The following is a 24,039-nucleotide window of genomic DNA, read 5'->3' as shown; positions in this document are numbered from 1 at the left end:
AGGGCAAGTCATGCCTGACTAATCTAATTGCCTTCTATGATGAGGTAACTGGCTCTGTGGATGAGGGGAAAGCGGTGGACATGTTGTTCGTTGACTTTAGCAAAGCATTTGACACAGTCTCCCACAGTATTCTTGCCAGCAAGTTAAAGAAGTATGGGCTGGATGAATGGACTATAAGGTGGATAGAAAGCTGGCCAAACTGTCAGGCTCAACGGGTAGTGATCAATGGCTCCATGTCTAGTTGGCAGCCGATATTAAGTGGAGTGCCCCAAGGGTCGGTCCTGGGGCTGGTTTTGTTCAATATCTTCATTAATGATCTGGAGGATGGTGTGGATTGCACCCTGAGCAAGTTTTCAGATGACATTAAACTGGGAGGAGTGGTAGATATGCTGGAGGATAGGGATAGGATACAGAGGGTCCTAGACAAATTGGGGGATTGGGCCAAAAGAAATCTGATGAGGTTCAACAAGGACAAGAGCAGAGTCCTGCACTTAGGATGGAAGAATGCCATGCATTGCTACAGATTAGGGACCGAGTGGCTAGGCAGCAGTTCTGCAGAAAAGGACCTAGGGGTTTCAGTGGACGAGAAGCTGGATATGAGTCAACAGTGTGCCCTTGTTGCCAAGAAGGCCAATGGCATTTTGGGATGTATAACTAGGGGCATTGCCAGCAGATTGTGGGACATGATCGTTCCCCTCTTATTCGACATTGGTGAGGCCTCATCTGGAGTACTGTGTCCAGTTTTGGGACCCGGTCCCAGACACAACCCTAGGAACCTCAATCTTGCAGTGTCCAATGATGCCTGCTGGACGCTGCAAGCTTATATGAGTTTGTCAATTTAACACAGGAATTGGTGTGCACCAGGCTTGTTATCCCAAGGGCACTCTCTGACACGCTTTAAACCAAACGCACTGCTTCAGGTGAATAAACAGATGTATTAACTACAAAAGATAGATTTAAGTGATTATAAGTCAAAGAACAAGAAGTCATGAAATAAAAGTAAAATGCATTCTAAGTTGATCTTAACACTTTCAACGCCCTTACAAACTTAGATGCTTCTCACCACAGGCTGGCTGGTTGACCTTCAGCCAGGCTCTCCCCTTTGATCAACGCTTCAGTCACTTGGTGGTGGTGTCTGTAGATGTAAGTGGAAGAGAGAGCACATGACAAACGTCTCTCCCTTTTATCATGTTCTTTCTTCCCTCTTGGCTTTTCCCCACCCCTTCACAGTCAGGTGAGCATTACCTCATTGTAGTCCCAAACTGACCAAGGGAAGGGGGGGGTGACTCAATCGAGAGATCAACAGATCCTTTGTTGCTTCCTAGGCCAGCGTCCTTTGTTCTTGTGAGGCTGGGCTGAGTTTGTCCCATACATGCCCTAATGAGGTGAGAACTGCCCCTTTGCTCCTGGAGAGTTTTTTGCCTGGGCTTGTTTTAAGCCATGAGGACACATTTTCAGCCTCACAACTATATACATGAAATTACAACCTATAACATTACTGTAACAACAATGCTCAGTGCATCATGAGTCTTCCAAAGACACCCAACATGACAAACTTTGCATTGGATACCACACAATCATATTATAAGGATGAACATGGGATTGCAGGGTGTTCCCCCAAGGTACAGAGTGTCACAGCAGTTCTGCAGAAAAGGACCTGGTGATTACAGTGGATGAGAAGCTGGATATGAATCAACAGTGTGCCCCTGTTGCCAAGAAGGCTAACGGCATACTGGGCTGCATTAGGAGGAGCATTGCCAGTAGATCGAAGGAAGTGATTATTCCCCTCTATTCAGCAGTGGTGAGGACACATCTGGAGCATTGTGTCCAGTTTTAGGCCCTCCACTACAGAAAGGATGTGGACAAATTGGAGAGAGTCCAGCAGAGGACAACAAAAATGATTCGGGGGCTGGGGCACATGACTTATGATGAGAGGCTGGAGGAACTGGGCTTATTTAGTTAGTAGAAGAGAAGAGTGAGGGAGCATTGAATAGCAGCCTTCAACTACCTGAAGGGGGGTTCCAAAGAGGATGGAGCTCGGCTGTTCTCAGTGGTGGCAGATGACAGAACAAGGAGCTGTGGTTTCAAGTTGCAGTGGGGGAAGTCTTGGTTGGATATTAGGAAAAACTATTTCACTAGGAGAGTGGTGAAGCACTGGAATGGGTTACCTAGGGAGGTGGTGAAGACCCTTTATCACTTGGCCCCTTCACTTGGCCCCTTCTGTCTTACCTTATCAGGACCCATCTTTTTGGCTCAGCCAGTGATGGCAACCTATTATTATTATTTATTAATAATCATAAGCATACTAGAGAAATGTGGTCTAGGCAAAATTACTATAAGGTGGATGCACAACAGTTTGAATGACCATATTCAAAGAGTAGTTATCAGTGGTTTGCTGTCAAATTGGGAGGGTATATCTAGTGGGATCCCATAGGGGTCAGTCTTGGGTCTGGTATTATTCAATATTTTCATTAATGACTTGGATAATGGAGGGTGGGGGAAGGTCTGTAACACACAAGCCAAGTGAACAATGTGACAGCCCCAAACAGTATATTAGTTCCACAATATTTTGGGGTTGGAGTTACTAAATGAAAAGAAAAGTGAAGGGGGAGTGGGGACATTGTAGAGAATGAGACTGAAGGGACAGGATGGGGAGACGAGGGTAAGAGGGACAGATGTGGAGTGAAGCTCAGGTGAAGCAAGTTAAGGAAGTATGGGCTGGATGAATGCACTATAAGGTGGGTAGAAAGCTGGCTAGATTGTCGGGCTCAACGGGTAGTGATCAATGGCTCCATGTCTAGTTGGCAGCCGGTATCAAGTGGAGTGCCCCAAGGGTCGGTCCTGGGGCCGGTTTTATTCAATATCTTCATAAATGATCTGGAGGATGGTGTGGATTGCACTCTCAGCAAATTTGCGGATGATACTAAACTGGGAGGAGTGGTAGATACGCTGGAGGGGAGGGATAGTATACAGAAGGACCTAGACCAATTGGAAGATTGGGCCAAAAGGAATCTGATGAGGTTCAATAAGGATAAGTGCAGGGTCCTGCACTTAGGATGGAAGAACCCAATGCACAGCTACAGACTAGGGACCGAATGGCTAGGCAGCAGTTCTGCGGAAAAGGACCTAGGGGTGACAGTGGACGAGAAGCTGGATATGAGTCAGCAGTGTGCCCTTGTTGCCAAGAAGGCCAATGGCATTTTGGGATGTATAAGTAGGGGCATAGCGAGCAGATCGAGGGACGTGATCGTTCCCCTCTATTCGACATTGGTGAGGCCTCATCTGGAGTACTGTGTCCAGTTTTGGGCCCCACACTTCAAGAAGGATGTGGATAAATTGGAGAGAGTCCAGCGAAGGGCAACAAAAATGATTAGGGGACTGGAACACATGAGTTATGAGGAGAGGCTGAGGGAGCTGGGATTGTTTAGCCTGCAGAAGAGAAGAATGAGGGGGGATTTGATAGCTGCTTTCAACTACCTGAAAGGGGGTTCCAAAGAGGATGGCTCTAGACTGTTCTCAATGGTAGCAGATGACAGAACGAGGAGTAATGGTCTCAAGTTGCAGTGGGGGAGGTTTAGATTGGATATTAGGAAAAACTTTTTCACTAAGAGGGTGGTGTAACACTGGAATGCGTTACCTAGGGAGGTGGTAGAATCTCCTTCCTTAGAGGTTTTTAAGGTCAGGCTTGACAAAGCCCTGGCTGGGATGATTTAACTGGGAATTGGTCCTGCTTTGAGCAGGGGGTTGGACTAGATGACCTTCTGGGGTCCCTTCCAACCCTGATATTCTATGATTCTATGATTCTATGAAGAGCCTGTGAAGGAACAAGGGAAGTGGGGGAGGGGGAGATAGAGCCATTCAGCACAGGCAGAGAAAGTCCAAGAAGAACTGTAGAACATTCTCTGGATGTCCATAGGTCCCAGATTTGGCTACTTCTGCAGCTGCTCCTACCAGCTGGAGTTTGATTCCTTTCTGCAATTTCCTCCCATGCTACATGGCAGAGGGGAGATCCTAGTGCCCCCATATTAGAGCATCTCCCTTGCACAATTCTGGCTCCAGGGGGATACGTCGGGGGGGGTAGCCCTGCTGGACCCCATTTTAAGTCCTGCCCCACAGTGCTGAGGTTGCTTCTCCTCCTACCCACTGGAGTGTCTGTAGCTGGTTCCTCCCTGCAGTTGTTCTCCTGTCCATCACCACTTTGTCTGCTTCTCTCACAAGGTCGTATATGTGTTCTTCATGCCCTCTGTGCATGAAAGACTGTCCTGAACTTATTCACAAAGTAGATCTTTATTGTTCTTGAAGTCCTTTGTCAAGAGCCATCTCTGCCATGATTCCCAGAGTTAAACTACCAATGGATAATGGCTTGTAGAAATTTATTAACCTCTCTCTCTTCTTTAATTTTATTTATTTTTTCCTTAAAAGTAGGTCTTGTGACCCCATTACTGTTACCCTCTTCTCCCTTTTCCTGTCCATTTCCCTTGTTATCTGCTGCAATCCTTTGTGTCTGTGTTTTGTCTTAATCTAAATTGTGAGCCCTTCAGGGCAGGGACTTTCTCTTACTGCATTCGTGTCCAATACCCAGCACAATGGGGTTTTGAGTCTCACTGTGCCTTTGGGTGCTACCATAATGAAATAACTAACAATAGCACCACTATGTGGCAATCCTAAACACTACACTTTTGTTTAATTTGTTTCTATTTTGTAATCACTTGTTGATTTGTTGGTCCAGTATAAATCAAAGCTTAAAATATACTTTTTAAGTCTATTTGTAATTGCGTAACGTATTTCTGTAGACATGAAAAAAGTTAGATTTATAGGATCATGAGATTTTTTTCCCCTTTAGAGTGATTTGCTTTTAACATACATGCGTGTCTCAAATGTAACCTACTTATTAATGTAAACAATCTATCTTTCAGATCTCAAAGAATGGAGACGATACAATTAAATTATGCTTGTGTATGATAAGGAATGATCACTGTGGTGAATGCTGAAGAATATTCATAAGGTGTAAAGTTTGCTTTCATAGGTTTAGTTTCATGTATCACTGCCCTTGTATTTATCACTAGAACCCCCTGGGATAAATCATGACATTGTATTCTAATATTAACTACTTTGTGTAACTGTAATGACTGGTATGGTTTACATCTTTAAGAAATGTAAATTTCTAATAGCTGACCAGTAGAGGGGGTATATTACTGTTGTCAAGTATTATTACTTAAAATAATGTGGATTTTTCTCTTTTTGTTTCATATATCTAATCTTATATGCCATTATGGATTGCTTAAGGAGAAATTGTTAACTTTGTTTGTCTAATTAGAAATATAGGGTATAAGATTTCCTATACATTCAAACAGCTTTGCTGTTAGTGAAAGCTATAGATAAGGCTGTATAATTATTTTTATGATAACCCCTTTTTTCAGAAGCTGATTGCTCAAAGGAAGTTTTACCAAAAAAAAAAAAAATTCCTATGCATAATCTCTGTCCATCAGTTTGGGTTATCATTGTGGAAGGAGGGAAGAAAATTGAAGGAAAATTTATTCAGCCATATCTTCGTTTTAGTCAGAGAGAAATTTTTTCCCCTCATTCTAAAAAAAACTCTCTGTTACAATTCCAAGATTGGGAATAAAGGACGAAAGACTAGCTGCAGATTGCTTGCATCTGGATAGAGGCCAAACTCAACATCCTGCAAAATTTAAGTTGCTCTTTGAACCTGATGGTGGGGTAAGCACGCTTACACTGTTGTTGTGCCACTCCTAAACACAGTGGGTAGAATGATGGCCCCATTAAAGTCAGTAGCAAAACTCCCACTGGTTTCAGTGGGGCCAAGATTTCAATTATATTCTATATAGATTTGTATACCACGCTCATCAGTAACTGTGTGCCTTCTAGTACTACATCAGGCAGTGTGACTACATCTATGCCATGTGTTTGTTCTCTTGTCCTGTCCTTAGAGGGTGAAAGGCATGGAGTGGAGTGTCTTATTTTGGTAAGGTTTTTTTGTTTGTTTTTTGTTAAATATTCCTGTTGTTATATATTTATATTAGAGAAGGGAAGGTCAAAGAAATGTGCCTTGCACTTGGAGTGGAAGGTGGTGAGGTTTGTGATAGTCTTTACTTCCTGGGGGAGTTTATTCCATATTCTTGGACCAGCCCTGGAGAAGGTTCTGCCTCCCACACACAGACAAGCTTTACTCTAATTGTTGAGAGTTCCGTTGTTCCAGAGGAGCGAAGTTGTCGACCATGATGTTCATCCTGGAGCTTTAAGTGGTCTTTTAGGTACAGTGGGCCAAAGTCATGAAGCTCTTTGAAGATGAGGACCAAGATCTTGAACTTGATTCAAAATTCTGTGGGCAACCAATGTAAAGAACAGGGGATAGATCGGATGCACTCATGGTAGCCTGTGTTGCTAAGAAGATGCATTGTAGCATTTTGTATTAGTTGGAGTTTCCTAAATGCTGAAGAGTTCATACCCAGGTATATCACATTGCTGTAATCCATCCAAGAGGTGACAAAGGCACGAATAACCAAGGTCAACTCTTCATCCACTAGGATGGGATGGAGTTTCCTAGCCAACCAGTGGTGGTAGAAAGCATTACTCACAGCCATTCCATTTGTTTCATAAATGATGGGCAAAGACATGGAAAATCAGATAGTGCTAACTTTTCCAAACTTTGGGTAGCAAAAACACCACTAGTATGTTATCTTCTTTGACAGTAAAAGCTGATGGAGAAGAAAAGGCACCTTAGGAATCATATGAGATGTGGCACTGCTAAATTGTATGGTAGAATAGGCCTTTTATTAATATCTGTTTTGTAGCTATCCTCGCTAGGCACTTTCATAAATATAAAGGGAAGGGTAAACACCTTTAAATCCCTCCTGGCCAGAAGAAAAACCGTTTCACCTGTAAAGGGTTAAGAAGCTAAGATAACCTCATTGGCACCTGACCAAAATGACAAATGAGGAGACAAGATACTTTCAAAGCTGGAGGGGAGGAAAAACAAAGGGTTCTTTCTGTTGGCATGTTGCTTTTGCCGGGACCAGAGCAGGAATGCAGGTCAGAACTCCTGTAAAGAGTTAATAAGCAATCTAGTTCGATATGCGTTAGATTCTGTTTTGTTTAAATGGCTGATAAAATAAGTTGTGCTGAATGGAATGTATATTCCTGTTTTTGTGTCTTTTTGTAACTTAAGGTTTTTCCTAGAGGGATTCTCTATGTTTTGAATCTGATTACCCTGTAAGGTATTTACCATCCTGATTTTACAGAGGTGATTCTTTTACTTTTTCTTTAATTAAAATTCTTCTTTTAAGAACCTGATTGCTTTTTCATTGTTCTTAAGATCCAAGGGTTTTGGGTCTGTGTTCACCTATGCAAATTGATAAGGATTTTTATCAAGCCTTCCCCAGGAAAGGGAGTGTAGGGCTTGGGGGGATTTTTGGGGGAAAGATGTTTCCAAGTGGGCTCTTTCCCTGTTATTTTTGTGAGATGCTTGGTGGTGGCAGCAATAAGGTCCAGGGACAAAAGGTAAAATAGTTTGTACCTTGGGGAAGTTTTAACCTAAGCTGGTAAAAATAAGCTTAGGGGGTTTTTCATGCAGGTCCCCACATCTGTACCCTAGAGTTCAGAGTGGGGAAAGAACCTTGACAGGTACTTTACTGGTTAAAGCCAGAGGTCAGTTTGGACAAGACTAAAATAGATTTAAAGATTAGCAAAGAAAACGTTGATGTAAAAGTCTTCAAAGATGCTTGGGTCAAAAAATAACAACTTAACAAAGGGAAGATGAGGCTCTAGAAAATCAGATGAGGGTGTGAAACGTCACATTTACTGTATTTTTTAGATGGAGCACAGTCCTAATTATCTTCTTCAATATGAGGGAGGATATTATAAAAAAGCTGCTAAAAGTTCTGGAAGTCTTATACAGGATGGTAATAACATATGCTTTCCTGACCATAGCCACAGGACACAGGCAGGTGGAAGGCCTTTTAAATGAGCATTTTAAAGGAAAGAGTTGTGTATTCAGTGATGTTCTAATTATCATCATACCAATCTGACTCTGAATGATATATCATTGCAATCTGCATTGCCATTCACCTGGACCCTCTCTGACTCAAATCTCTCCAAAGTTGTGGGGATTTTGCCACACCACTCCTAATGGCATGCATATAAAAATTTGCTGGTTTGAGCATCAAGTGGTTAATATATCACTCAACACTGTGGCAAAAGAATATCTGGTCAGGTAGCTACCATCCCTGTGTACAAATGGAGGTTCTAACTTCTGTATGTGCAGTGCTAGAAATGCTCTCATGTCTTTCTCTGGACACAGCAGTTCATCTGAGCATTCTTTTAGTTCTGTTGTGGACACACATCCCTGTTTGATTAGTCTTTGACTCTTTCTAGACCACTGTTCCAATAGACCACTTTTTTTTTTTGCCATGCTAGCCTCTGGAAAATATCCTGCATTGTAAATTTTATCCATGCATGCTAGTGGGGATTATATTGTTTTGTAATAAATTATATATTTTTATAGTATTGCCAACTCCAAGCACAAAGACATGAATCAGATCTGCAAAATCATGAGATTGTCTTTAAAGTCATGAGATTTTTAAAATAACTTTAGGTTATCTTTTTATTTGCCTTTTGAGCCTTTAGACTGCAATAGGGTCATACTGTCAGTCTTTTCTCTGCCACCATGAATGTTAAAAACTGTCTTTCTTTTTTTCTTCAATGAAAGTTATGATTCTCAGGTAATCATCTGACTCCAAGAACTGGGACTTTAAGAAAATCACCAAAGATTGTGAGACTTTCAAATAAAATCTTGAGAGTTCGCAACACTCTTTTTATATTGTTTAAGAAGTTCACTGTTAATATTTAATGGTGCATTGTGTCCAAAGCCTGTTTTGAATTCTAGCTTCTGGCATTATACCACATTAGCAAGCAATTGTTTTTTAATATTCTTGGAGAGCAGACTTACCAAAAAATGTCACATATTTCTATATTCTTCTTTGTTTCCTAAAAACAAACTAAAAATGGCTTTGAAAGGAAACATAAATATGTCTTTAGCTATTACAGTCCATTGTTCTAGCTTCATAGGAAGAAAAACAAGATACAGTGGATGTGGTTTAATTCGGCTACAACTTTATTAACTTATCTGGGAATACTGGGCAATAAATCATACCGTGCAGGTCATCGTTCTTCCCTTAATCATCTCTACCTATTGGGACTAACAGCCCCCGCCCCCATTCCCAACCTGGAAGTAGCCCATTGTTGAGAAGCCCTATGTGAGGGTTGAGAGGAGCTGGAAAGAAAGGGGGTGCCAGATGTTACAGGCACCAGTCCCCTTCTCCAGCTTGTTTAGGAGATGACTTCCCTAAATCCCCTTCCATCTCTTGTTTATCAGGGAACTAGAACCCTTTTGGAATGATTACGTGCACTGGAGACCTACCACATCTGGCACCTACTGAGCTGTGACATCTTGAACTAACCTTACCTACCCCCACTGGATCTCTGATCTGCTATGAGGAGGGTGAAAAAACCCACCCTGGCTTGGCCAGTCTGGCAGAGGGAAAAATTCCTTTCGAGCCCCAAAGAACAAGTCAGCTAGCACAATGCCTACAGCAGATCAGAAGAGACCCAGTCCTACTCTGATCCCATGAGTGGGAGGGTGAGTGCTGCTGGTCGGTGCAGGATTCCACATGGAGGGCATGGGGTATAAATCCCCCCCCAGCCCACCTCACCCCTGTGTGCCTGATAGGTCGATGCTGCCACGGAGCTGGACTTCTGGCTTACCTCTTGCTCAGTGGAGACCCTCAAAGCCGCCACAACCCCTTTTCTTTCTCATGCTCAGACAAAGACCCACTGCATTCAACAGCAGTAAGCACATTGTTTAAATTACTTCCGGGAAAGAGATCCAAAAGAGAACAAAATGAAATAAGAAATAATCTGAATACAATCAGGATTTATATATCATCATACAGTTATATCACACATGCTCTTTCAGAAATTAATGTCTTCATGGTACACAGAAATCCAAGTGAGAGTCCAGTAAATGATCTGACTGGTAAAGAGCCAGCAAATCATACATTTTATATGACCTATTCCAAGTTTCTGCTACATTGGTGCTTTGTAAAAATGTGAGTAGATGAAGCATTTGTGCATAATAAATGTGAATGGTTGCACATATATATATATATATACTTCAGACAATGTTAGCGATGCATGATGCCATGTCCTCTTATTACTGGGACCTGTTCATTCATAAAAAAAAACTGCTTATTTTATAGATTGTTAGACTACTGGAATTACAATGCTCTCGCTCCTCATACTGTCATATAAAAGTAGACGTATACAAGAAAAATACATTAATATTGAAATGTTTTCACAATGCATTTAAAGAGGTGGGATATTTTATTTCTTGCTTTTGTATTCATCCTGTTTGCATTACATCCAGCACTTAATTTTTCTCAAATGCAGGGAAATTTGATAATTAAAATACCCTCCTCCCCAACAAAGCTAGTGAAAAAAACAAGTCAAGAATCTTGAGTGCAGTCAGTGTTTTTGGTTGTCTTTTTTTTAGATGTTAGTATAAGAAGGACAAGATTTAAAGCTATTTCTGAAAGGGAAAGGAGAGAATAAATAAGCTGTATTATTATGAGTAAAGATCTCATTATAAACTGAAAAAAAAAGATGTGGTTTTGTATTTGGTGGATAAAGCTATGGTTTTTAGCTAGAGGCTATTCAAAATTGTTAAATGATTCTGATCTCTTTATTTACTGTGAAGGAACACAGTGATTTAGGAAAATATTAATATATGAAGTGAGAAGCAGTAAGTGAGCTCAATGATCAATAATTTGAAAATTGCTTGTGAACATGCCATGAAAGAAGGTAAAATCTTTTGTAAAACAGATTATTTAGGAGCTTATTTTATTGCAGCTAGTAAATCTTATTCTGTATGGAGAATCCTGGTAAGACTGAAATTGTAGAGAAAGTGGTTAACTGGTAATGCTGTATTATAATAATAGAGTGTTTTGACACTTAAGGTGAGGGTAGTTTGAGAGCGAAAAAGTAGTATAGTAGTGGGAATCAAGATACTTTTAAATGTAGTTATTGGTAATGAGGAATTTGCATACATTCTGTGCTGAAATTTTAACCTCGGGAGATCAAATTTTAACCTCGGGAGAATGTTAATAACATATGTGTTTTCCTGACCACAGCTACGTGAATACAGTTGCCAACTTTCTCATTGCACAAAACCAAACACCCTTGCGCTGCCCCTTCCCCGAGGCCCCACCCCTGTGCCCACCCTTCTCTGGGGCCCCACCCTCACTCCAGCCACTCTTCCTCTGTCGCTCGTTCTCCCCCACCCTCACTCACTCTCACTGGGCTGGGGCAGGCGGTTGGAGTGTGGGAGGGGGTGAGGGCTCCATCTGGGGATGTGGGAGGGGGTCCGGGCTGGGGCAGGGGGTTGGGGTATGAGAGCGGGTGAGGGCTCTGGCTGTGGTATGGGCTCTGGGGTGGGGTCGGAGAGGAGGGGTTTGGGGTACAGGAGGGGGCAAACACAAACTGTGCTCAGATTTTCTTGAAATTTCTTAACTCTTTTCCTCTTTTCTTTTTGACAGTCTTTTGACAGTCAAGTCTTTTTCAAGTAGTAAATTAATTTGGGTAGCAAGCACCCCATCTGAATTTGTTACATGCTGGCAGTTCAGATAAATGGATATTATGATCTCAGCACATTTCTGCCAGCACCACTGTGCCCATTTGCAAGAATCTGAGAAAGTGATAATATTCCTGTCAGTTTCAGGCCTCTGAGAAAATATGGGGCAGAATTCGTTTGTATTTATGGGATGCCTGTAGGGAAGCCAGCAATGCTGTGTGGCAGTTTACATGGGCATGTGGTGCTAACTCCATAAAAAAAAAGATAAGAGGCCTATAGACATTTATTTGTGAGAACATGGAAAGAAAGCCAGAATGGATCAGTAACTGTCACTTACACAGGAGATGTATTTTCAGATTTCTCGTTGGAGAAATCTGTTAAATTTATGTTACCTTTCAGAGTCTGTCCATTTTTAATTATTTTGTTGATTGAATTATTACATTAAGTTGTATTTTACTAGGTTGATGCAATGTGTTCTTCCTGCCAGCATTTGGTATGGACAAATCCACTTTTTTTTTCTGCTTTGATAAACTGGAAGACTTCTTATAGTTGAGGTAAAATTTGTTTTATTAAACTATGTGTATACACTCAGTGTAGGTGGAAAAAAAAAAGTGTGTATGTCATAGTTTAACAGACCAAGACACATATGATATTGTTACCAACTTATACCATGAGCAGAGCAGAATAGAAAAACACATTTAATGTGGGTAAATTTGGGTATGTTTGTACCACAGAATATACAGCTCTGTGTGTAAAAGTTCAGTTCTGCATAGTTATTGCCTTTCACTCCCATCTTGTGTATATTGTTGTTGAACTATATATAAAATCATTTAAAAATTATTTATGATTTGGGATGGTTAATGCATGTGTGATTTTTTTGTATAGTTAGTGATTTCCTATCCTTATAGCCAATCTGGTGTAAATTCATTTGTTATTTATATGCAGCTGTAATGCACCCTGTTATGGAAAAACCCTTAGAAGCATACCAACCCTGACTCCTCCTCTTTGCTTGCACCTTACATCCCTGCTTCAAACAGCTTCTGAAGCACATATTGTCAGCGTAACACTTCACTGGGAATTTCCACCCTAGTCTTGCTGATGTAAGCAGGGGAATAGTCCGCTATTGTGGGGAATTTTCCTGGCTTCTGCATTACCCTGGTGAAGTGGGCTAGTGAAAGAATCTGAGTCCTCGCTCCCAATTCCTTTACCCAGCGGCCTCCCTGCTCTTGAGGACTCCCCTTCAACTCTCCTGTCTGGGAGAGTCCTCGTAACCCCAACAAAGCTGGGCCCAGGATTTCTGGGGGGCTCGACCCCCAACACTGCTGTGGTCACCTAGGACAGGGGCTAGGGTGTCCCCACTCCAGGATACTCTCTCTGCACTGGGCACTTCTCTGACCCACTGATCATTACATACAATTTAAAGCAAATGCAAGTTATTTAATCAACAATTAATTTGAAAAAGAATAAGGGAAAATGGGAAAGGTTAAAGGAAACACATCAACCCGCTCTGTGGCAGGGGAACATCACAGTTTCTCTGGAATGTCAGGGCAGTTCACAGTCTGTTCCTTGTAAGTCCCAGCCTCCTTCTCAGGCCCTGGCTGTGCTGCAGGGATGCTGTGGGTTAGACGCTCGCTCTGGTGGTGGCCACATGCTCTCAGGCTTGAGGTGGCAGGGCCCTTCTTCCCAGTGTTGCCCCTGCCCTGGCAGGGTTACCAATCCCTCTCCGAGTCTGGCCTGCAGAGCTGCCTGGCTGAGGCGTCTCCCTGTGCTGGGCCTGCTGCCCGGGGTCCCCCCTCGCTCTTCCCAGCTGCTCACCGCACCCGGCTCTGGACTGGTCCAACTCCAGCTCCAACTCCACTCTGTCTTAGCTCCAGCTCCACTCTGTCTTAGCTCCAGCTCCACTCTGCCTCAGCACGGCTGCTGCTCTGCCTCCAGCTCCCTGGGCTGCTTCTTTGGCCCCTCTGCCTCTGGTTGCTACAGCTCTGCTCCCAGGACAGGTCTGCTCTGCAGGCTGTTTCTGTGACTCTGCTCCCTGCACTGACCTGCTTCGTGGGCTGCTTTTCTGGCCCCTCTGGATCTGGCACAGCTCTGCTCCCCAGCTCAGTGTGGGTCCCAGTTTTCTCCTTAGCTCAGCCCCACTCTGTCCGACCCAGGCAAATCCAGCTCACATGGAGGACGGGACCTCCCTGGCCTCCTGACTCTGATTAGCCTGCCCGCCCCCTCATTCAGGCTGACCTGGAGCATTGGCCTCTCCCCATTGTTCCTGGGGGCTGTCAGTCTCAGGGTCCTGATTTCCCATCGGCTCTTCCCCCCTTTTAGTACTGGGAGCTAGCAACTAAGACACCCCCACTGAATGTTAGTAAGGGGTTAGTTAGTTACACTTAGTAGAAAAGATGTTGGCCAATTGCACACTTTCTACTGTGTAGCTGCCCCCATTGAAATCCTGTCTAAAGCAGGTGAGAAACTGTTTTCCTCTCTTGCACAAATTTGCAAGATTTTGAAAAGTGTGTGTGTGTGTACGTACACGCCTGTTGTCCAGCTGTTGGGGCACTAGCCTGGGATGTGGGAGACCCAGGTTTAAATCCCTGCTCTGTCGGATTCACCTCCAAGAAGTGACTCGCTGCTCCAACTGCTGAGATATGGTCAGTCTCTGTCTTTCCATTTTGTCAAAAAATTCCCAACCACATCTAGTCCTGGCTCAGCTAAGTATTTCAGCACATGCATAACTTTAAGCATACAGTAAGCCTGAAGAAGTAAATGGGACTACTTGATCCTATGTGTATGTGCGTAAGTACCTTGCTGAGGCAGTTCCTAAATGTACAGATCCCCAAGCACTCTATGTGTTGCTTCCACGGGGTTTGTGAGGGCTTGGAGGCAGTGAGGGATGTTGCTGTTTGGCTCTGTTACCCTTCCTTCAACCTGTTTGTGGCCACTGGAGCAACATTTTTGGAGTGGGTGGTAATGGCCCCTAACGTAGTTTGTAGAAAAGCAGATGTCCTTGAGCATTAAACCTAGTGTTTAAGCCCATTCCCATGTAATTGTTCAGGTTACAAACATTTTATTAATAAAGTGTACATTGAATAAAAGTGTAGAATGTTCAAAATGCTCCATACTAAGGATTAGCCTAATCTCTACAGGGAAAACGTTCTAGGCAAAAAAACAAGCATCTCTAAGGCTCTATCCCCAGCAGTCTTACTCTAAAACCTTTTCTTGTTCGAAATAAGGGAGTCAGCAGACCAGCAACAACAGAGTAGGTCTGAAATGTATGATGACCCAAGTGAGTATAGGGCTTTCTAAATTAATTGCAAGACTTTAAAATCAGTCCATCTATTTTATTCTGTTGTAAAGGAATGTTTTGATTAATACATTGGCCAGAAAGTAAAGCAGGATAGTAAAATTCATTAAACAAAGATTACTAATCACTTGATTTTGGGAATTTGGATTGTGTAATACTAAATGCTAATAGTAGTACATGAAGGTTAATGTGATTGATAATAATGTGAAACTGGTAGAAGAAAATTCTTTCATTTTCTGGTGTTTAGATCATAAATGTTGATTCAGTTTGGATTATATTCCTTTAATCATTTAGTATGAATAAACATTTTAAATAGGTGTGGTAAATTGTCAAGTATTTTCATTGTTTGGATGAAAAGATTTGAACATCTACTCCAAAGTACCAACAAACACCTGCCGAAGCTAAGTGGCTATAGAGCACCTGAACACATTCTGATTCATGAAATTAAAGCAGTTTACAGAGTTAGTAAGAAAAGAATATCACACTCTGAGGTTTGATGTCCTTTTCATGCAGAAGAAAAGAGTTTCGATTCTTTCACTTCAAGTTTAGCCTAACTATTATATTGTAAGGGAGGTTTAATGAATCATTGTTTAACTTAGATACTGCCAAGTATTTGACAGTTAAATAGTCTCAAATGTGTACATAGCACTTTGCTGACAGACCCTTATTTAACTGTGATTAATTGGCATTGAATAGTTATTTAATTACTTCAGAATAAATCTAAGAACAGAGTGTGGTTTGATTAAGTTATTTAATATAGTAACATACATGGAACTGCTGGAGTGAGCACGTTCTCCACTGCAGCTTGCTACTGAAATTACACAAAGCGTTTGGAAGTTTCATAATACTAAAAATAGCAGGTTCTTTTGGCAGATTCAAGTACTCTTGCAACACTGACACTTTAAAATATTTCTGAATTGATTTATGGGAAGACTTTTTTTGGTCAGTGGAGGTTATCCATCCATTACTATACAATGTCTATATTTTTAGTAATTTTGGTTCTTTTAAAATGCTATGTGAAGAAGATGTGATTCGTATTTGAATAATTCAAGTTGCATGCAGTAGTTGAGTTTGAAAATGTGGGTTAATTCTAAGGCAGGATTTTTGTGGGGACTTACCTACTACGCGTTCAGTGTCCTGAAAATACCACAGTCCAAATGATCCATAGAACACTCACAGCTTATTTAAGGGACTTGGGGAAGCGTAAAGGAGCCCATAGAAATGGTGATAGGCTATAAGGGCCCCAGAGGGCTTAGAGAAAATATTTTCTGTAGGCCAGCTTAACAGGTCCCAGATATCAGGTACAACAATCCTTTGAATCTGGGGAGCAGCCCTGGGCAAATTGAGTGTGTGAATGCTGGCAGAAAATGTGTAATCATGTTCTTGGGAAAGGTTTGAAAATTTTTGCAAGAATGATTAATTTTGCTTTCACATCTAGAATCTCTTCTCTTGCACAGTTAATAGTGCATACCTAAGCAACTAAACCATGTGCTATTTAAAAAGGAAAAGTAGAATTATGTTTCTTCATATCTTGTGAAACAGTCTTCAGTTTGAATTAGAAACTTAGGGTAATGTCTACACTGCAATTAGAAACCCATGGTAGGTTTGTGACAGTTGTCTCAAGCTTGCGGGGCTTGGACTAAGGGGCTGTTCAACTGCAGCGTAGATGTTCAGGCTCAGGCTGCAGCCTGACATCTGGGACCCTCTCACCTCACAAGATCCCAGGGCTCAGGCTGGAACTATGGCTCTAGGACCCTGCAAGGTGGGAGGTCCGAGTTCTCAGGCTCCAGCCTGAGCCTCAATGTCTACACTGCAACTGAAGAGTTCTTTAGTCCAAGTCCCACAAGTCCAAGTCAGCTGCACAGGCCAGCCATGGGTGTCTAATTGCAGTGTAGACATATCCATACTATGAATATGCAGTCTCTACCTATGCCACATCAGAATGGCAAATCCCTGAATGGGGCACTGAAATTTGGATGCAGGCTATTCTCTGTGACTGGTCCCTAATGTTGGAATTTGCTCTGTCTGATAAGCTGTCGTTGCCGGAGTTTATTACTGTTAAGAGAAGTTATACCTTCTGTGAACTGGGTTCCCTGGGCTTGATTCTGATCTCATATAGTCAATGGAGTAACACTGGGGTAAAATCAGCTTTTGTGAAAGTGGGATTAAGGCCCGTTGCTTTGTTTGTTTCTTCTGTGCTAGAAATTTTTTGTTTTTATTTGTGATGCACCCGGATACAACAGTAATGGGCACTAGAATAACTAATTAGCAATAGGAGAAAGAAACATGAGCCTTTAGGAGGCAAACACTTCCATGAGCTTAATGATCAGTCATGCTTTACCAAAAGGAGTGTGCATAAATACCGAATAGACAATAAACAACTTTGTGCAGTAACTATTGAAGATTCCAAAATATTAAAATCTTGCAATTGTAGATAGACCTGAATTTCCTATTTAGGAATTGGTTGATCCAACTCCAGGATGTTTACATTTCTTTTCATAGGGTGGATTGAAGGCGGGCCCATTCCTTTCAAGTTCAGTCATGTTCATACACCAACTGTTTTTCTTACTCATATTTTAGTCCTTGTCATTCTACAGAATTACTATATTTACATTCGAATGTGGATTAAGCAGATTAAAAGATTTTTTCCCATTTTATTGATAATGTCAGATTAATTTCTACTTTCCTATTACCTGCTGTATCAAAAACATTCTCTAAAAACATATAACAATTTTATAAGGCAATCACCAAAATTACATTTTTGGTATTAGTTAGCAACTTGATTACCCATGAGAACTAAGTAGGAGTTTGATTAGAATGTGGATATGAGGAGGAGATAGTCACGCCAGAGGAATCTTTCTTATGGTTCACCCAGCTTGGTTTTAGCGTGGGTCTGTATGCATCAAAGAACTTTAGCCAAATGAGATGTTATTGTAAATGAGAATATTCTGGAACTTGTTCTTGGCAGTCATAATGAGTTTTGGTATTATTTTATAAAATGTTTGTGTTGTGTATCAGTTGTGGTCAGTTTGGATGAGCTATTACCAGCAGGAGAGTGAGTTTGTGTGTGTATGGGGGTGGGGGGATGTGAGAAAACCTGGATTTGTGCTGGAAATGGCCCACCTTAATTATGCACATTGTAGGGAGAATGGTCACTTTGGCTGAGCTATTACCAGCAGGATAGTGAGTTTGTGTGTGTGGTTTTTGGGAGGGGGGTGAGGGGGTGAGAGAACCTGGATTTGTGCAGGAAATGGCCCAACTTTATTATCATGCACATTGTGTAAAGAGTTGTCACTTTGGATGGGCTATCACCAGCAGGAGAGTGAATTTGTGTGTGGGGGGTGGAGGGTGAGAAAACCTGGATTTGTGCTGGAAATGGCCCACCTGATGATCACTTTAGATAAGCTATTACCAGCAGGACAGTGGGGTTGGAGGAGGTATTTTTTCATATTCTCTGTGTATAAATAAAGTCTGCTGCAGTTTCCACGGCATGCATCCGATGAAGTGAGCTGTAGCTCACGAAAGCTCATGCTCAAATAAATTGGTTAGTCTCTAAGGTGCCACAAGTACTCCTTTTCTTTTTGCGAATACAGACTAACACGGCTGTTACTCTGAAACCTGTGTTGTGTATGTTTTATTTTGTTTTAAAGAGCCAGAACAGAACTTTATTACTGTTGCAACTTAAAACTTTCTCCATCTGTCTATGGGGGCTGTCGTAGAGCTTTGAAACTTTGAGGTAGTGCAAAGGGGTAGTCACAAACTTCTATAGTAACAAACCTCTAACTTTCACTTGTAAGTTGCAATAAAAACCTGCCAGAAAATGGACAACAAAACTTCAGATAGTGTTGGGATTGAAACTTCAAAGTGATAAACTGCTTTGTGATAGTTTGTGAGCATTTCACTACTAATTTGTCTCAGCCTTCTACCCTTCACGGCCCTGTCTACAAAAAGTACAAAGTTAAACTATTTTCACAGCTGTGTTAGAGTAACTGTAATGCTGCTCCAGGAAGGAATTTGCATGTGCTATCTACTCATTGAATCATGGGACATGATGAAGGTATTCCAGGTTTCCTGACATTGTTAATAGTGACCTGCACGGTACTACTGGTGTTGAAGCAGCCAGTCTGAAAGAACTTGCTTTGTTGGTGCACGTTCTGTGTATTATGGAATTTCCTCTGAGGAGTAACCAAGATAATTCTGCTGCAATCTCTTATCACTATTACAAATAAACCAGATTAAAGGTGAATGCCAAAACAAAATTTAAAACAGAGAGAAGCTCAGGCTTCTGTACTGTATGTCCCTGTGCTAAGCAGGCCACGGGGGCAGTCTGAAGAGAAGTTAGCAATAAACTTTTTTAAATGATCTTTTCCTTTGTGAAATCCTCTTGGTACTATTTGGTTCCCTTGAAGATATCCCAGAATGTGATGTAAGAGCTACCAAGAGTCTCACTGCAGCACATGCATTTCATGGGCTGAGTCACCCCTCCTGTGTCAAAACCCCCATGGGGGGATCAAAGGGAAAGAAACCTCCAAGCTGCATCCCTTGATGGAGTTTCCCTGATCTTTCTGTTCCAACATGAAACAACTGGCAGGGCTCATTTGCAAATCTGGAGGATACCCAAAAACTGCAGGATCTCTGCGCCATCTGCACAGAGGCCCTGTGTCTCAGAGCTATCTCCATGCCCGTAACGTGCCCTTCCTCTCCCACTACAATGGCTCTGCATGGACAGAGGTGATTCCCCATGATTCTTAAAAGGTGATTCCCCATGATTCAAGGGCACCTGAGAACAGGTTACTGTGCCAGGATCAGTTAATTTTCCTGAGTACTCGTTACAAGGTTGAAAGAGTGATTATGTGTTTCTCACTTCATCCCACTCCCACCCAATGTGGGGTTTCCCAGTCCCTGTCCATCCCACAGCACATCAATCCTGACCCTGTGAACAGTCTTCTGTGAGCTACTAGGTAAGTGGGGATCGTGCTGTAGAAGTAGCTGTCCTTTCCCACTGTGTGGTGAGATCTGCATGGAGATTTTAGGAGTACAGCCTGGACACATAGTGTTTGTGATATCACAGAATAATGCACTTTCAGATATCTTCAGTAAACCTAGACATACCAAGAGGTTATATCAGAGAGAGAGGAGAGACTGTTGAGAAAGCTGGTTTAAAAAAACATTTGTGAACTGAATAATCCTCTCCCACCTGATCCTGGCTAATGAGACAGATGTTCATCACAAAAATCTCAGTTTAACTCCGTTTTTATTTTTTAATCTGCAGTTCATCTTTATGCCAAACTTTTAAACTCAACAGAATTTTCAGCAGAGGACCCGCTCTTGCCCCTCTGCCAGAGGAGGATTTGAAAATCACTGATTTTTGTCACTTTTCTTAAAAAAATACATTCTTCAATTCCCTCTCCTTATGATCCATGATTCCAAAAGAGAGAAAAACTAAATCTCATCACAAAATTCATTAAAATAATTGAGGTAGATAGAAAGAAAGAAAGAAAGAAACTTGAATGTGTCCACATACATAAACCCCTTATGAAAGGTAAGATTCTCATCCCTAGGTTAAATGGTACCTTACTTCCTGAGTAGAAGCATCAGTTCGTGGAGTAAAGTACTAATCTATCTAATGGTGGCAGAATGGTGACATTTATAATTAAAGCTCTCTTGCTATGACTGAATTTTTTTCACACAAGTAGACCTTAAGAAAATAGAAGAGAATAAATGCTTCAGTGATAATAGATTAAAAATGTTATTAGTTTTAATAAAGATCAGCATTGTCAAGGTTTTGAATAAATATAAAAAACATGCTGCATCAACATAAAAACATGCCACATCAATACAAACCTAACTAAAATTTGATTCCAGAATAGCTGCAACATGAATTTAAAGATGCTAAGATTTCTTTACTTTTGTGAAATCTAAGTTGGTTAAAAATCACAGAACTACTAAAAAGGACAATATTAGGCCTTGCAGTAAATGCATACAACTCAGGTAAATGTCAGTGGAACTTGCAAGCAAGGACCAGAGTCAGACAGGTTATGGCCCATATTGATTGATGTATATAAGTATTAAGAATCTAGTCCTATAACTGTTTACTTATGTGGATAATGTCATGCATGTATGTAAGGATTTGCAGGATTGAGGTCTTAAGTTCTATCTAAATGACTAGTTTCAGACTGTTATGAAACATTTGAAATGGTGGTGACCACACACTATCACTATTAAATAAACAATTTATGTCTGTATTAAAGAAGCATTCATTCAAAAATAATATTTTTATTCTTTTTTAGCAAAATGTATTGCACTAGCTGTAAAAAATCTCCTTTTGTGTTCTGTTTTCAGAAGATCTCCTTTTTTGTTTATTTTCAGATGTCAGCCATTTTCTTCTTGATTTTCTTAAATTGCCTGTAAAACTAAAGCATATTGTATTTTAAAAAATATTATTCTGATTTTTTGTGAATTTTTAAAAATTGTCTTTGAAAAAAACTACAATTTCTTTTGAATCCTGTTTTTATAGGGAGAATCTTAAATCGTTTCTCCAAAGATATTGGCCATCTGGATGATTTGCTTCCACTGACAATTTTAGACTTCATACAGGTAATGTAGTTGCTACTGTTTGAGAATTTTACCTTGTGCTATGAATTTCAAGTCCTCTATACTCAGATGACATACAAAACCCAATCACTTATCTGCCAAAGTTTTAGTTGAATGAATTTAATGAAAGTGCTTGTTTGTGAAAGAAAGGTGTGGTCAAAATTTAATGTGCAAGTGAAAAGCTATCATGAGCAATAAGTGGCAGGTAGGTGTGGCTATACAGCTTGCTATCATGTCAAGATTTCAGTTCATAGTAGCTACATGCTTCATAAATCACTCCGGATTTGCCTCCAAGCACTCTGGCAAGCCTAGTGTGTTATGAAATATATTTACAGTAAAGAAACAATCAATTCACATGGCAAGATAGCACAGATTAACCTAATTATGCGTGTACTTCCACAAAGAAGCAAATGCTTACCACACCATTTTGGATTAAAATAGGTGTGGCTTTTTACAAAGAAAGGATTAGTAATAACAGGGTGAAAATAATAGTCTTAATAGGAACAAGAGAAAGAAGTTACTGCAAATAGAAAAATGTCTATAAGCACAAACAATGTTAGTGACAATAAAAGGATTAAATTTATGATATTCCAGTGATTTTGATTGGCATCCCAATTCATCCTTTTTATCAATACTTCAAAAGCAAAATGTTTACAAAAACAACCGCTGTATGCTAAAATATTCTTAATGCCTGTAGACTTAAAATTCAGAATTGCAGAAATTAGAGATGGAAAAGACTGATTAGACCGTCTGTAGATTCATCATTCTACCTATTCAGAAATGTTTCCTACAGTAATATTACTTAGTGCTTTATCCAGTCTTACGGATGACTCCATGGAGATTTAACCTGTTTTTTTCATATTGAAATTAAATGTACTTTGGGTTTGTAAAAGTTACTTTTATCACATTGATAATACTTAACTCTTGAAGTGTGCTGAAAAATTAATTTAAGACATTTTTAGTTAAAACACATTTTTTAGAAAAGACCTCTTTTCTTGCCTAAGCAAGGCCTTAAGGTTGAAGAGCTTTTTGTCCTGCTTTTCAAAGCTGTTCAGTGCAGTAGACCCCTTTGAGAGGGAGATGGGATGGCTTTTTTTTTTTAATCTGCTTGCAGGACCTCCCTTAGAAATTGTAAACACTTTTTACCATTATCTGCTGTTTTTCTAACTCTTAATGTTAAGTTTTTGAATTTGCCTAGTTTCCAAAGTATACAAGAGATCTGTCCTATGGGCAGAAGGTAAACAATCTGCTAGAGCAGGGGTGGGCAAACTTTTTGGCCCGAGGGCCACGTCACGGTTGCGAAACTGTATGGAGGTCCTGGTAGGGAAGGCTGTGCCTTCCCAAACAGCCTGGCCCCTGCCCCCATCTGCCCCATCCCACTTCCCGCCCCTGACAGCCCCCCTCAGAACTCCCAACCCATCCAACCCTCCCCCGCTCCTTGTCCCTTGAACGCCCCCTCCCAGGACCCCCCATCCCTAACCGCCCCCCACCCCCCAGGACCCTAGCCGCTATCCAACCCCCCCATTCCCTGTCCTCTGACTGCCCTGACGCCTACCCACACCCCTATCCCCTGACTGTCCCCCGGGACCCCCTGCCCCTTATTCCCCCCCCCCCCCCCCCCGCTCCCTTACCATGCTGCTTAGAGCAGCAGGAGCTCGCCGCCTGGCTGGAGCCAGCAGGCCAAAGCACCGGCGGCACAGCGAGCTGAGGCTGCAGCGGAGGAGGGACAGCAGGGGAGGGGCCAGGGGCTAGCCTCCCCTGCCAGGAGCTCAGGGGCTGGGCGTGATGGTCCTGCGGGCTGGATGTGGCCTGCAGGCCGTAGTTTGCCCATCTCTGTGCTAGAGTGTATGTGTATTGGCCATTTATTTCTATCAGTTATATGGAATCAAAACTTTGTTTTTCTTTAGACTTTTCAACTATCTTTTATTAGGACATCTTGCTTTGTTTCAATTGGTTTAGGCAATGTATTTTTGTCCTGCTATCCTGCTGCGTGCCCAGACTACTCTGCATACTGCCCTTTTGCTAGCTTCCTCTCCTGCGTATAGTATGCTTCTGCTCTCTCCACTGTGTACAGGACTGGGTAAGTCCAGGCTGCGGACAGTGAAATGACATGGCTTTGCTGCTGCTTCTGGTACTTGATTGTCTGCTCCTGTAATCAGCATGAAACTCCTCTCCTCCACAAAGCCTGGTGGCTGCTGCCAAAGCTGGAGAGAGTTGGAAAGAATTTAGGGGACAAAAGGAAAGGGGAGGTGTTGAGAAACTGAGGCAGGGAAAGGGAACAGAGGTAAACAGACAATTGCAGGGGAAATGATGTTCCGCATTGTATTCCTCAATTTAGGGTTAACATGTCCCATGTTGTCACTCATTTGAGAATAGGGATCTCTCTGGGGTCTGTCTCCTATTGTGGAGTGTCTGGAGGTAGAGAGGTACAAATATGTCTTTCCAACTAGTGCAGATAATTTATATTATTACATGCATCTTTCAAATGCCTGCCACTGTAGTT

General features: G+C 41.6%; 1 protein-coding gene across 12 annotated transcripts in view; it reads left to right on the top strand.

Moving 5' to 3' along the window:
• The window catches only part of ABCC4 (ATP binding cassette subfamily C member 4 (PEL blood group)), a 214,241-nt gene that overhangs the window by 102,912 nt on the left and 87,290 nt on the right, over positions 1 to 24,039 (top strand). For all 12 annotated transcript variants that reach the window (XM_073347885.2, XM_073347866.2, XM_073347808.2 and 9 more), the window contains one exon: positions 21,460 to 21,539. In XM_073347885.2, coding sequence (XP_073203986.1) covers positions 21,460 to 21,539 — 80 coding nt within the window. The remainder of the gene's footprint in view (positions 1 to 21,459; positions 21,540 to 24,039) is intronic.

This window comes from Lepidochelys kempii, chromosome 1 (genome assembly GCF_965140285.1).
Source record: "Lepidochelys kempii isolate rLepKem1 chromosome 1, rLepKem1.hap1, whole genome shotgun sequence".
NCBI classification, from domain to species: Eukaryota; Metazoa; Chordata; order Testudines; family Cheloniidae; genus Lepidochelys; species Lepidochelys kempii.
This window is presented reverse-complemented; position numbering and strand designations above follow the sequence as displayed.